At 38.5% G+C, this 15,021-nt stretch overlaps 1 protein-coding gene across 2 annotated transcripts in view; it reads right to left on the reverse strand.

The window, feature by feature from the left end:
- The window catches only part of CLYBL (citrate lyase beta like), a 121,268-nt gene that overhangs the window by 19,960 nt on the left and 86,287 nt on the right, over nt 1-15,021 (reverse strand). For both annotated transcript variants that reach the window (XM_023532419.1, XM_011363230.2), the window contains exons 4-7: nt 9,767-9,955; nt 5,775-5,876; nt 3,938-4,031; nt 2,386-2,553 (exon numbers count right to left, since the gene is read on the reverse strand). In XM_023532419.1, the coding sequence (XP_023388187.1) occupies nt 2,386-2,553; nt 3,938-4,031; nt 5,775-5,876; nt 9,767-9,955 (553 nt within the window). The remainder of the gene's footprint in view (nt 1-2,385; nt 2,554-3,937; nt 4,032-5,774; nt 5,877-9,766; nt 9,956-15,021) is intronic.

Raw genomic sequence — 15,021 nt, forward strand, 5'->3', positions numbered from 1 at the left:
CATGGATTGTGGCTCTGTGAAACAATGACTGCAGAAAAGAAACTATAACTCATTGTTTGATGAATGGCTAACTTTTAAAAAACTACAACTCATTAAAATATATATATATATAATTTTTAAAAATACAGAAAATCCTCATAACATAGATTGTTTCTTATCAGTGTTATGGATAACACAATACTTTCGTTAGCTTTTAAGCCTTTCAACTACCTGCTTCAGATAGGATGTGTATCTCTTCTTCCTTTCCTTCTCTTCCTTCTTTCCCTCCCTCCTTCCCTTCCTCCCTCCCTCCCTCCTTTCCTTCCCTCCTTCTCTTTTCTTCATGTGCAAAGCCCAAGGTATGGCAATTAAATGACAAATAATTAGGACAAACAGATCATGAGTGGCCTAACATACTCCTTAAATCATTTATTGTTTAAAAATAATACAAATAATCTCATATCTTATCAGACAAATTACCTTTTATTGACATGTAGATATATAATTGGGACAACAAAGACTTTCTTTCTAAAAACTGGAAAATGGCTATAAAGTATAGCCCCCTACTTTACTGACTTGTTCACTTGAATATATAATGGGCACTGTACCCTCTGTGCCTCCCCATTCCCCCCTTCCATTTTTTGTGTGTGTGTGATTTAATACTCCCTGTTGTTGAGAAACAATAGTGCCAAGCCCATAAGCTCCTCATGCTGAGTTGGGCACAGTCTCGAAATTTAAATCTGATTCGAAATAACTTGTCTTCTGCGATTGAATTAGGGACCAATTTAATTCAGCCCTGCGTCTTGGAGAAATTCTCAAACTCCTTTATAAGTTCTGGAACAAACCTTTACCCCAGAGGAAGCTGAGGACGCCCAGGTTCTACTGAGCGATGGCGACAGAGGCCCACATCAATTCATTGTTTTCTATTTTTATTGCATTAGTGCCCATTTCAGAACAACATCTGGCTGCTTGGCAACCAATGCCACACATTTTAGACCAACGACATCGGGGTTTATTAGACAGATTTCATGAAATTTTTCTCCAACTTTTCTATTTGGTCTGTGTCCTAACTAGTCGTTGGAAACAGGCAGGTTTAACAGGTCACGGGGACGAGGATAACCCGAGGGCTTAGGTAGAGAGACTCTTTCTTTCTCAGTCATTATTAAGTGTAGGGAAGATTCATTTATTAATAGTTCAATTGGTCGCTAATACGATCACAGAAGACAAGTTATTTCAAATCAATTAAAAAATATTTCCCTATAAGAGATCACATTTATGTACTTATTTACATATAAAACAAATTTGTGGGGTCACGTTTTAACTCTATGTTAAAACGCAAAATAAAATGTCAGAGCTTTATTTAATTCTAATATAATATTTAAAACTGTTTCTTAAGTCTTTTAATTTTATTTTGGGTTAAATCATCATCCATTAAGATACCTTCTACATTTAAAGTCAGGCACCTTATGAAATGTTTCTTTTGGTAACTCCTAACTGGACACATTTCAAATATATGTACAAAAGGGATATATCATGGATGCTGGTATCTTTTCCTTATTATTTTGGTACATTTCTGATCAGGATATTCTTAGAACTTGCAGCAGAAGAACAAATAATAAAAGTATAGTGTTTTTTTAATCCATGGTTGCATGTATGTGAATGCGTGTGCGTGCAATTGCAGACACGTGTTTGGGTATAGAATCCTATTGTGGTTTCTCAAAAATAGATTTCTGTTGCAAAAACACAATTTTCAGTTGCTCCCGGGGCTCCTGGGGACCTGAGTGATCGGGCACACCAATCAACAGATATCCGCTCTCGCTCCAGGACCGGATTACGAGGGACCCGCTGATCTTAGTGCCAGCCAATGCCCGTAGGTGTCGCCAGGTGCAGAGACACTTACTGGGAGGTGGGAGAGAAAGGAGGGGCTTACAGTGTCAGAAGAATAAAAATCCAGTTATGAGTGAAAAAAAAGTCAAAAAAGATATCACCAAAATTTTTTTCAGAAAGGAATTAATATTTTGATTATTTGAGGAAATGTTTCTTCTACCCGTCAGCCCAAATGCTTATGGCAGTTCACTCAAAAACGTTTCAGTAATACCCTCATCTCTCTCCTCGTGTCAGCAAAAACTGCAACAAAACACTTAAGAGGACAGAAAAAAATGGTCACTAATATAAAAAAATAAAATGAGTGCTTAGTCTGTTGCCTTGCAGAGCCAAAGAAAAACCTGACAATTTGTTCGGTAGGTTCTTGCTGTGGATGGATTTCTCTCATGTTTTAAATAATGGAATAAGTATATACGAGCTACCTGGCTACATTAGGAACACTAATTTCTGGTTAAATTTCTATTTTTCTGGAATGTTCGCGAATCTAGACACTGCTTTCTGAGATGTCATCAAGAATCATACCAGTAAATCCCATCGCAGCTCCTTCTCTCGACTGCCTGAGAAGCCCCTCTCCATCTCGAAAGTCGATGTACACCAGATCTATGGCCTGCAGACCAAAGGCCTTCGCTACAACAACAATCTTTTGCCGGGCGTAGAAAATATCTTGGGTTTCTTTACTACTTGTTGCACCTGAGGATGGGATGTTGACAGAAAAAGGAGATGTTAACTTCAGAAACTGAACCCACACATCTATTATAAAAACTCAGTCTGTAGAGATTTCTATGTCTTCCTGGGAATGGCTCCCCAGTGATTTATATATAAAACACGAAGTGTTCCCCATTCATCCGAAATGACGATTCAAATATAAATGAAGAGAGGGATACGTGGAGGCAGAGTTAAAGCTCATATGTGTCACTCGCAAGGCATCTTTCAGTATAATTACTTGTGCTGCGTTAAGAAAAGGCCCCTCTCCCTGTCAGGAGATAGAATCGCCAATGACTTGATAGGTTGCAAATAACTTCTGGTACGTTTTTCCTTCTTGTCATCACTTGGAAAGTGTCACTCCAAAGGTAGCATCACAAAAGTTGGCCAAGCAGCTGTGCAAGGAAATGGTTAACTTCTCTCACGGAGCACAGAATTTCGTGTGCTGTGGTTGCAATGCCCTGTTATAACTGAGATGCTGAGCCAAATACTGCAGCTTCAGGGTTTGGATGGAGAACTTGGGAAAACGAAAGGGCACTCATTTTGAGAGAGGCAGAAAGTGTCCACTAAGCTGTTGGAGACACAAAAGTCTCCTGGAAAGACTGGTATTAAAATAAGTCCCTTTTTTTTCACCCCGGGGGTGGGGGAGTGTCTGTTTATATTTGCCCAAAGAAAGTTCTTGTCTTCAGGTCACTGGGACTGGGGTTCTGAAACACACATGGCCTGGTCCTCTTTTCTAGATGCACCCATAGTCTCTAGTCACCCACAGTCTCTAGTTATACATGCACCCAGAACGGAGGGATCGTGCCTGCAGGACAGGCAAGACCAGTGAGAACAAGCATACTATCTCGATAAATATTTTGTAATAAGAAAAGTTCTGAAATATATTTTAGGAGGAATTTAAGATCTATTTTAAATAATATTTAATATACTACATTTAATGTAGAAAATTGTTCCTTAAAACAAATGTGGAATTGCTTTAAATTTGTGTTAGAAGGCTAGATAGCCCTGACACTGGAGCAAAAACAAAATATTTAAACAACAGAGAGGTTGTTCGCATAATATACTTATTATGGACAAAGTAGATGCCATATATTCCTGAACACATCTGAGGCTGCAACAGGCTTTTTATTAATTACTTTATAAATGAACAGAAGCAGTAATGTCGTGTTCTGGAAGCAGGACAACTATGAGGTGTCCTAACTTATCAGAAAGTGTTGTCCATTCACCTGAAACACCATTGTCATTGTTGGCAAATGATTGTTGTCATGTAAATGTCTGCTCATGAAGGGGCAAAGAAAAAATATGTACACATATACACAGAAAGAAATGAGAGACGGAGAGAGAGGAGGAGAGAAAGAGTCTTTGACACCTATGCTGGCTCGAAAGTCTTCTCCTCCGAAAACAACTGCATCTAGAAAAAGACCCACTCGAGGACCTGTCTTTACTGCTTCTTCACACACTGCCTGTAAAAGAGCAAAAGAGAACCAAATCTCACAGAAATGCACAAATTAGAAGCAGCATAGTATATTTCGGTAACAGAAAGATCCAACTCTTAACACAGTTTGGCTGAAAGCAGTCCTAAAAATGCAGCCCAAATGTACCCCTCTCAAAAGGTATTTAATATTGTCCAAGATAAGTATGTTGTATATATCTGCTTTGCTTAATGGATTTACATTAATATAGTTGTTAACATACATTAATATAGTGATAATGTTCAAATTGTAGGTCCTCCAATTCCTAGAGAAAAACTTTGAGTTAACTCATTCTGATTGTACTATAAATTATTTGTATTTTTCCAAAATTTGTTTTTGCTTTAAGAGACTCCCAAACAGTAAACATAAAGCCACAGGAGAGAAGGAAAGAATTTTTAAATCAAACTAATTGGATTATTTGCATTAGGATCAAAATTTCTCGGTAAATGGTTTTAGGATTCAAGACATACAATACAAAAACCTACAATCTCAGAGGGGAAAACAAAAATGCAACAAGTCATCCAAGATGTACTAATAAGCAACTTGGATATTTCTGTGTGAAGTAAAGATGAACAACATTCATCGTGGACATAGCTGCATCCACAAAGGTGGAGATACAGCATGCTAATGTGTGTGTGGTGGGGGGGGACATGAGAAATGGGCAAGGATACTGCTGATTAATCTCAGGGCTTGTAAGTGCTTCTAAGTACATTATGGAATGAAATGGTGAAACGACGCTAAATATTGAATCATTATATGATTCTAGCTGCACCGAAGGGATATACTTTGATTATATTCCCAGAATTCTAGAGCGGGCTAGAAGAATTTGTGGTTACTGGTGTAAACAACCTTGATCACTGAGCCTGAAGCAGCTTCCCAAACATTTGCACTCTGCCCCTCCCGAGTGATCCAATGGGTCTCAAAGTTTCCTCTGCAGCGTTTGCTCACATATTACCTCTCCAGCACAATTCAACTATCTTTTTGTTTCGTTTTGCTTTTAGAGATTTCTTCTCTCCTGCCCTCTGAGATGGGGTGCTACATTAATGTTCACAAGTCAGGTGGAATGTGAGGCATATTTTGGAAAACAATTTAAATGACCACTGATAAAGGGATTTTTTACAAGCTAGCTGTGAATTTGTTAAGGCAAACAGTTCAATGCAGCCATGCGATGCTGGAAAACACTTAGCTCAGCTATTCTTCCTGAATGTATATTTGGAAATATTTTATCTTCTCATGTGGTCAACTGAAATATACTTCAAGTTATTGGTATATACTAACAAACAGTAATCTTATCACCAAGACATTATGGATAATGTTGCTACAAAGAGGCCAGAAAATTTCCCAATAAAAGGCAATTGTTACAAAAGAATAGTTGAAAGATAATTCATAAGGGTGACAAAATAAATTTTCATGCACATTTAATCTATAAATGTAATAATTAAAAGCATATATTTACATAGTGATTATTTAATTAAAATTATTGCTAGGAATCTATAAATATTTCATTTAAATATTTAGGACTGGGAAGTTTTCCCCTGCTATTTAGCCAATTTCTTTGTTTTCTAAGATGCTCATGACCTGGTTTTGGAGAATTACAGATAATAAATTGTGCTCAAGGTTTACTATCCTTATAAATCTCTCTAGAAAAATATTTTAAGTAGATGTTAAAATCGAAGACAAAAGTTCTCTTTAGAAATGAATACTAACTTCTCAGCCATATTATGGTTTTCTTACCTTAAAATTGAGCAAACCCATTGCAGTTTCCACAAAAGGGATTAAATTCATAGGTTGTTCAAGTTTTCGGCCTTTTAAGTAGAACGAAAATTTGTCTGAAAACTAAAATCAAAAGTGTCATAGGTGATTAGTGGAGGAAAAATGTACAATCATTCAAATGCAGACGTAGAAGTCGTATTTAAGTCTTTGACCTGAGGAAGTAATATCACACAGTCTCTTTCGTCCACACAAAAGAATTAAAAAAAAAAAAAGACCAAAGAAAAAAGGTAACCAAGTTTCTGCCAAACTAAATAGTAAAACCCCAAGCATTATAAGTTCTCCCCCCCTCCAAACGAGCAATTTGAGGCCTAGGAGTTAGAACTGGAAGGAGAGATTCTTGAAGATTAAATGCTTTCCTTGAAAACGTATTTACTTAAGACCTCTCGCCCTCACTCTTAAAATGCAAGTGGTAGGCCCCTAAAACAATGCAGCCTTGCCCTACCTGCCATTCTGTTTTTGTTTCATACCCAGCACTGACATCAGTGTATTTTCAGCAGCCTTCTACATGGAATCCATATTATTCATTATAGCACCATTACCCTTTGTTCAGAAGGGTTTTCTTCATAATTTTTTAGCTTACCTAGGAAGACCTTAAAAAGGAAGTTTAATTCTTTGAAGACCAAAGCTCACCAATTTTTTCCATGAGACCAGTTCACAGCTAGCTCTGGGCTGCCAGTGGGGTAGCCCAAATTCCAAAATCTATCATCTGGAAACATACAAAAGCTCTTGCACAGATCCTTCCCCCCCCTTTTCAAAAGGAAAAAAACCCCACCATACTCTAAATTGTAAATCTATTATGTCTATCTAGATCTAATAAAATGTGGGGAGATTAAAAAAAAAAACCACACAGGTAAGACAAAGATATTTTTGTAAATAAAGATGAAAACATATATATCCATTTTAAATTTAAGGAATATTCAGCCATTAATGGATATCAAAGGAAAAGGGACTTTTAATCATCTCTCCATTCAGTCTCAGTTGGGTAAATCATATCTAAGAGATTTGCATAAATATAAACCATCAAAGACTTTTCATCTTCAAAGGGGGTTTCAAGACCCTATAAGCTTTGTACTGTAATCATCGCAGGTCACCACCCTGCAGGAATAGGGCTGCTATGGCAACATAAAAAAACTAATGCTTAAGGCTTAGCATAATATTCTGACTAATAGAAAGGAAACTCATTTTAAAAGCTAGCAGCCTATTTACCAGAAGCAGGATTAGAGGTGTTATTTCCCCTTTTAGCTGCCCCCTCCTTGCCTGTGTAGCACCCCCCCTAAAAAATCTAATCACCGGGATCTTTAAAAAGCTTTTGAGCAATTTGCAGTAACTTTACAATTAGGCTAAAATAAATCACAGCTTTCAGTAATGAAGAATTATTCCCAGTTGCTCCCACTGCCCCCTCCCTTCCTCCGACACCATCATCATCACCTCCTTAGTAACTTTGCAAGGGAAGGAATAACTCAACCAAAATAGCAAGAAAGAAGGCTACAATTTAAGGGGACAAAATGTATACTATTCCATGTAAATGAAAATAAAACATAATTTATGTCACATTTAAGCTAGAAAGTAGGTAGCGAAATGTCAGTGGCTTTGGTGTTATATATGTAGCGGAGGAATTCTTTTTCTCGTTAAAAAAAACTTGCAACGTTACTTGCCCCATTCTTTGTGATAATAGTTATAACGACAAAAAAATCATAAAGTTTAAAACCAGGTAAACGCTTTACAATATATTCCTTGTTCTTAGTGAGAAAATTTTCTAACGCCTTTTGTTTTTAAGCCATAGAGGCATTTAAAAATTAAATATTCTAGCCCATCCTCCTTCTCCTCCTCCCCTTCTTTCTTAAAAAATTGCATTAAGCACTAACACAAAAGGTAACTAGTGGAGAAGTTTCAATTAATTTTTTCAAAAGGAGACGATTAAATGTTTCCGGCCTGGTAAAGTGTTCATTTCAGTGAGGTGGAGGGGACTGGGGGGTTAGGGGGAGGAAAAGAAGGGGAAAAAAATCACAAAGAGATTGGGGAGGAGATGAAGTAGCAGGGCTCAGCGATTCTTTCAATTCCAGTGCACACCCAATAGTGTGTTGGAAGAATGCACACTGTTCGGGATTTGTGGGAGAATTGTCCCACGACAAAGGAGGCAGAGTCATGCTTGTTATAGTCCAATAAGCCGTGCCAGTCAAACAAGAACCCACACTAGCGACAAAAGGCCAGCAAGAGATTCTCACACAAAAGAAAACAAGGAAGCCCATCTTTCAGTTGTGCATCAGGCTCTGGGTTTTATGCTTCACATAAATACAAACGGAGAGGAAAAAATAAACAGCCCAAAAGACTTCTGTTAACTAGAAATCCTATTTAGATTTCGGTATGTTACTCACATCCAGGGATTTAAAACAGCTAACAGAAGCCGTAGCTCAAGGCTGGAGTGGGTCCTCCCAAATGAGGGTAATAACGGTGATAAATAGGCATTAACTATGAAACCAAAAGGGAACAGAGACTTCGGATTTCATTTCAATCAACTTAAGACACATTTGAATGGGGTAGGAGCACTCGAAGACATTAACCTAGTAAAACCAGTATCTCCTAGCCTCTGAGGGATGACCTCCGAGGAGAACTCCAGTTTAGAAAGTAAATGTGGAACCTTGAACACGGGCTTCAAGAAGGAGCCAGGAGGGAGCTGTCCAATAGAAAAATGATGGCAGCTACGTATGTAATTCTGTATTTTCCAGTAGCCACAATAAAAGAATAAAATTAAACAGGTGAATTTAACTTCAGTGTTTACTCAACCCAATATATCCAAAATATTACCATTTCGACATGTAATCAGTATAAAAATTAATGAGATAATTTACATTCTTCTTTTTTTGGTGGTGTGGGGTGGGGGGTGCTATGAAGTCTTCAAAATCCCACGTGTATTTTACACTTCCGGCACATCTCATTTTTGGACTTGCCACATTTCAAGTGCTCAGTAGCCACATGTGGCAGGCAGCCACGGCACTGGAAAGCACAGGCCCAGTGTCTCTACGTGCATTAGAAAGGTGAGCGGTGCCCTCAGGTGCTATAACTACTCAGCATATTGCTACAGCTGCAGCCACAGTCTTAGAGATAATCCTAGATGTGGCATCAAAATCACCACTGTCCACAGGCCTTTACCACGCTGCCAGCATCTACGTGTCACAGGCTTTCTGCCTTACAGTGGCACAATGGAATGTTATTTTATTCAGCAGAGCAACCCCTAAATAAAATCTCACCTCCCCCCACTTTAACAATGAAAACAATCATAGTATAATTAGGCCCATTTCAAAGTTTTCGTGAGTAATTTGACATGCCAGGTTTTTATTGGCTGAAAAGTCTGTCGTGAAACACAAACACACCTGTCAGCAATTTAAAAAGGACGAACTAGAGAACTGTTCAGGAAATAATATCTGTGCTAATTAAAACCACTAGTTAAAAGCTTCCTGTTTATTCCTCTGTTTGCCCCAAGGAGTGACCTTTACTTCTCTGTCCTCTAGGTTCATTTTTTCATTTGTGGCTAATGTGCTTTCGTTGTCTATGATGTCCTCCAATGAATCTGGGCAAGAGCTATTTACATCACCGCTCTCCTGGGCGGAGGGTTAGGGCCTGGCAGGCAGGGTGTAAGATATGATCCAACACAAGCTAGTTTCCAAGGACCGCTCTGTAAGTCTTATTGAGGAGGCTGTTCTGTCCAAACCATGAATCTGGTTACAGAGCAGAAGCATCATTTCAAGAGTAGAATTGTTCCATAGAAGACTTTGGGCAAAGCCAGGTTCTCCTTATATGAAGAATATGGTCTTCTGAACTCAATCCTTTTTCTAAATTCCCTTTCTGCTCTGCGTATGCATTTTCACAACCGGCAGCACCCAAATCCTTCCTCTCTGCCACTCCTTCTTAGCCGGTCCCGAGTCTTTAATTAAAGCAAAGCATTAGCTACTCACCCACTGAATTTCCTCAGGGCCTTCCACCTTCGGGAGCATTAGGCTGGAAGGGAGCACCCGGGACTGCAGGAGGGTCGCCAGGTCTTCTTCAGCCAGACCGCTGGACACCGAGTTGACTCTCACACACTTCTCAGTTGGGCCCAGGTCAAAATCTTCGAGAGTTTTTACTATTCGTAATCGAGCTTCATTCTGTAAGTAGAGGTAAAATGTATCTCCTAAGTTTATTTATCATTGAAAGGAAACACAGTCGAACCATCCTGTGAAACTGTTTTGTGGATTCAGAGTTTGAGCACCATTACTATATCCACAAATTTCCTCTCCACCAAATAAATGATATTTGAAATAAGTCATCCGAGCTGATAGGTAAGCACTGATTTCCAGACTTCACTCAAGATAACAGAGATGATGGCCACTGTAACGCATACTGGCGTACTTCTAAACAGTGGCGTTATCTTGCTCATTAGCATTACTTTCCAAATGCAAAAATAAAATAATTAATAGGCAACATTTATTGACCATTTACGAAGTACTAGGCATGGTTCTAAGTCCTCTGCTCGCTATTTTTCATGTAATAAATATAAGAAGCTAGATAATATATAGATAATTATCTGCCAACACATTAACATTAGGGAAAAAATAAGAATTTATTTTGTTTTTCCACGTGCTTTATGCTTTTTACTTGCTTTTTGAAAATATTTATTTTTTGTAAGTGACATGAATCTTGACATTCAATTAAAAGGTGCTCCGGAAAACGACACTCCGCACTATAAAAAAGCTCCGACTTACTCAGATGGAAAGCAATAATACCACAAGAAACCCCTTCGTAAAGTGGTAGACAAATATAACTTTGTTCTTTGATTAGATAGTCTTTGCTCCAGTTAAAAAAAGCTGAAAGGTTGAATGTCTGCTTTAGTTATTTGAATTGTCTTCAGAAAAATTACATGAAACCAAATATGTTATCTATTGGCTTTGAGTTGGGGGTGATGAAGGTGAGGGATTGGGGAGAGAAAGGAGTAAACTGAGGGACTGGGAGTCGGAGTTGAGAAAAAAGGCACTTTGGGGTCATTACTTCCTGCCAATTTCAGTTTCAAGAACAAATTCCTCCACTTTTCCCACAGCCCTCAACAAATTCTCATTGTCAGAATGAACACGTATCAAAAGTAGTTTCATTTAGGAAGGGTTTTTATGATACTAATAAAACTTTAAAGCTTCTCACTGCTGATGAATGTGGTTTAAAAAAAAAAGTCTTAACAATATACAGCCATTTGAACAGCAATACTTATCTAGGAAAATAGCAAAACAAAACAGACACACAAAAAAGAATGATTTGAACCAATATTGAGTCTAAGTCTAATCAACAAGACAAGCCAGGACAGTAGATTTAAACCAGACGGATGTGGGTCTACGACCTGGTGGAAGCAGGGAAGGCTTCCAAATGTGGTCTGAGTTAAACAGTGTGAGGAAACAGTAGCTTAGAGTTGTCAGATCAGATGGAAACAGAGTACATCGGACTAGTTTAAGACAGCTCTGTGGAATCCTGATTTACAGGGCTCTGACTGCCAATAATTAGGCCAAGCTTAGATAAAAGCAAGAGAGCGCTCACACTAGTTAAAGTGAGGGATGGTGCAGCCAACAGTGGCTTGGCACCACAGCATGCCGTGGGCCGTTCCACAGCCGTAAAACTCATCCACTGCTCTACCAACCCCTCTTGTTACATCCACTAAATACAAAAAATCCTGAAGGTGAAAAGCAGACGTTAGCTCCATATCACGGTTCTAAGGTTGTCGAGAGCTGTTGAGAGAAATGCTTCCGGCTTGTTGGCAGTGTGTGTATTTAGATCCATGGCCTCAGAGAACCTAAAATGTGTTATGCTCCATGTAGCCTGCACAGCTACAAATTTAGGATTGCTGCAGCTTGTAACCATTTGAACTTCCAGGATTTCTTTCAGTGTAGGTCGGGCTTGTGAAGGGCCTGTTGGGACAGAGAGTGAATGGAAAATGGAACGGAACTAACTAGATCGTTCGGGCTGACATGCATATTAAAACGAAAGTTATTTGAATCATCTCCCTTCTCTAAACTGCATGTGTGCTCAAAGATGCAAGATCACTGGCAACATCGACTTCCTAAATTGTTAATGTTGGTGTCAGATACAATGTGACCTCTAAGCTGTTTTGTTGTTTCACTTGGATTTGAAGGGGACTGTTTGTTCAAAGCTCATGTTCTAAACCTGCCTGTGATTTTTATCTAAAGTCAGATTGCCATGGTTTCAGCACATTCCGGTTTACTTAGTAAAATTCAGCCCTTGTGAAATTGGCTGCAAATGAAGTACCTAATTCCAACTGTAGGTATAATCTGATTAGTACTTTTCATGTTGTAATAATGAGCAGTGAATACTCAGTATTTTATTAGACTTTTTTTCCTCCTTCTGGCTCACAATTAAAACCAAGCTCTTTCCACTTCATGATTCCGCACCTTTACAAAAAAAAAAAAAAAAAAGACGGCTTTGTAGGTATATTGCCACATAACGCCCTTATTAACAGGCTGTTGCTTGTTGCAATTTACATAAACTAAGTGTACATCCCTTTGCTATGTATCCTAAAATATCCAGCAACTTCACTGAATTTACACCAACCAACAAGCACGATTTTTTTTCTTTTTGGTATTTTAATGGTGAAATATGTTACTATGCTAGCAAACACACCCATGCCATCTGTTGGGTGAGAGCAAGGCAGTTTCTAAGAATAATTAAGTTTAGTTCTGGATGTTCAGCTAGAGAGAGCCACAGTCCACCCAGTTGTGAAAAGAAATTCTGTTCTCTCTTCCTCCCCTCACTCTAACACACACCTTACTTCTTGCTAGCATTTCTCTCATCTCCATCCTTTCATACTTTCATTCCCTTTTTCTCTTTTTCTTTGGCTCTTGTTTGGCCCTGACCATCCTTTAATTTCCATCTTGTTAGAGGGATTCGTAAGACACTGCCTGGCAGACACCATCTTCTCAGAAGGCTATCTGGGTGATCTGCTGAGATTATTGGTAAGTAGGTGCTCCCTGGAAAAGGAGGGAAAATAAAACGAAAGCAACAAGGGGCCATTTAAAACAAGACTTTTGTGTGTGTGTGTGAGTGTAGGGTGTATCTTACATTCTGGTAGCAAAACAGAGTTTTCAAAACAAGATTTAGAAGGAACCGTATTCTAAATGTGCGAACGCTGCAGAACGGGCTTGGTTAGCGTTCCTCACGGAGAATGAACTGGTTCCCCTAAGATCTGACAACCTAGAAAAGACAGAATAATGGAAGTAAGGCCTTTATCAAGTTACATTAGATCTTTGCAGAGACTCATTACTATAGTGTGTTCTGTAATGGGTTTGATTCCAGAGGTGGGCTCAGCAAAGGTCACGGAGAAAGTTGGCCCAGATCAGAATCTTTACAGACCTGTGTTCTAAGAGGTACCAAAGTTCCCACGTTCGATCAATATTTCGTGCCATGGGCTGCTCAGTGCAGTGGACCGGTGGCTAATAAACTTGTCCTTATACATAAGCCACCGTATTATGTGACTCTGTCTGGGCCAGGAACCAAGGCGTGCTATGATTTCAGAGACTGGATTCTTATCACCTGGGGAAGAGACACGCTCCGGTGACGTAAGAAAGCAGATAAATCAACCATCACCAAGACCTGCAGACTCCGAAATCAAAGGAGAAAATATGCGTGCAGTTGGTTCAACTGGCACCCATTAAAGCTAATAACTAATCATCTTCGCAAGTTTCTAGCTCAGAATGATCAAATCTGCAAAGAAAACAACATCCGTCCACTTTTACACTCCAGTGGAAGAGGTGGTCCCTCGCGGCAGGGCGGCACAGTCTCGCCATCTGGAGAATAAATCGAGTGTGAAGTACAGTATAGTTTGGGACCAAGCTCCGTGGCGGCAGCTCAGCAGTCAGTTCATTAGTTCCAAACTTCCAGGGATTAGAGCGGCATCAATTCTACTGTCGGATAGGAAGAGACAGACAGGATACGAGATTCAAGGAGGATTGTGACAACCAGGAGGAGCCCCTTGGGCTTATTTATAAAACTACAAAGTATAAACAGACCCAAATAAGTGCCTTAAATAATAGCATTATCACAGTTTCATAACATCTGAATTAACACCTTTCTCTTTTTCCCCAACCCCCCAAACCTTGTATGTTAATGTACAGTCTTCTTCAGAGGAAATCGCAAAGATGACCCTGGATGAAACAGAAGCAATGAGAAAGAAAGCTGTGCGGCTGAACAGATATTTAGTAATTAAGAAATATGAAAGACTTTCTGGACTCTTGGGAGATGCAAAACACTCGCGATTTTTAAAAATGTGTAATTAATATTTTCATCCCGCAAAAGGCAAATTGCCTTGCCACATATTCAAAAACACTAGTGAATTCTATCTTTTCTGAATTTGTCTATTTCATCTCATTTCCATTTTATCTAATTTGTAAAATGATGTCACAGGCATGGAGTGGAACAAATTTTGGGCAGAAGTGGAACAAATTTTTGACCTCAGCATTTATATGATTTTTGTTTTTGAAAAATTTGACAATATTTGGTTTAAAATCAACTCTGAGTGAATTGTTCTATTTAAGGTCTCCTTTTACATATAACTCCTTTTTATATTAAAAATCAGAAGTGCTTGTGACATAAAATAGGCCATCACTAGTAAATTACATTTTTGTATTTTTCTTATAAATGTATAAAATTTATTATAACCACAGAGACTGTTGTAGTGACTGCATTGGAAAAGAAGGCAAATAAATTCTCATCGATTAATACAGCCTGGTAGTGTTTCTTCAGGCAGGGTGATAGCGTTGAGTTTTTTTTATCCCATCGTGTTTTCCACGTGAAAAAGAAATCTTGGTTTGCCTGTTTTTGAAAACAGAAAATCTACAACAATATTGAATGTACCATGAGTTAACTGGTTTAAAATTTCCTTCACTGGTAACTTTAAAGGCACAGGTAACAAAAGAAAAATATAGGCAAATTGGACTTCATGAAAATTTTAAAACTAAAAAAATTTTAAAAGGCAACCCACAGAATGGGAGAAAATATTTGCAAATCATATATCTGATAAAGGAGTAATATCTAGTATATACACTCCTAAACCTCTACAGCAAAAACAAAATAAAACAAAACAAAAACCCAAACATAATTCAAAAAAGGGGGAAGGACTTGAATAGGTATTTCTCCAAAGAAGATATACAAATGGCCAGTAAGCACATGAAAAGATGCT

The sequence above is a fragment of the Pteropus vampyrus genome, unplaced genomic scaffold (genome assembly GCF_000151845.1).
Source record: "Pteropus vampyrus isolate Shadow unplaced genomic scaffold, Pvam_2.0 Scaffold83, whole genome shotgun sequence".
Taxonomy (NCBI): Eukaryota; Metazoa; Chordata; class Mammalia; order Chiroptera; family Pteropodidae; genus Pteropus; species Pteropus vampyrus.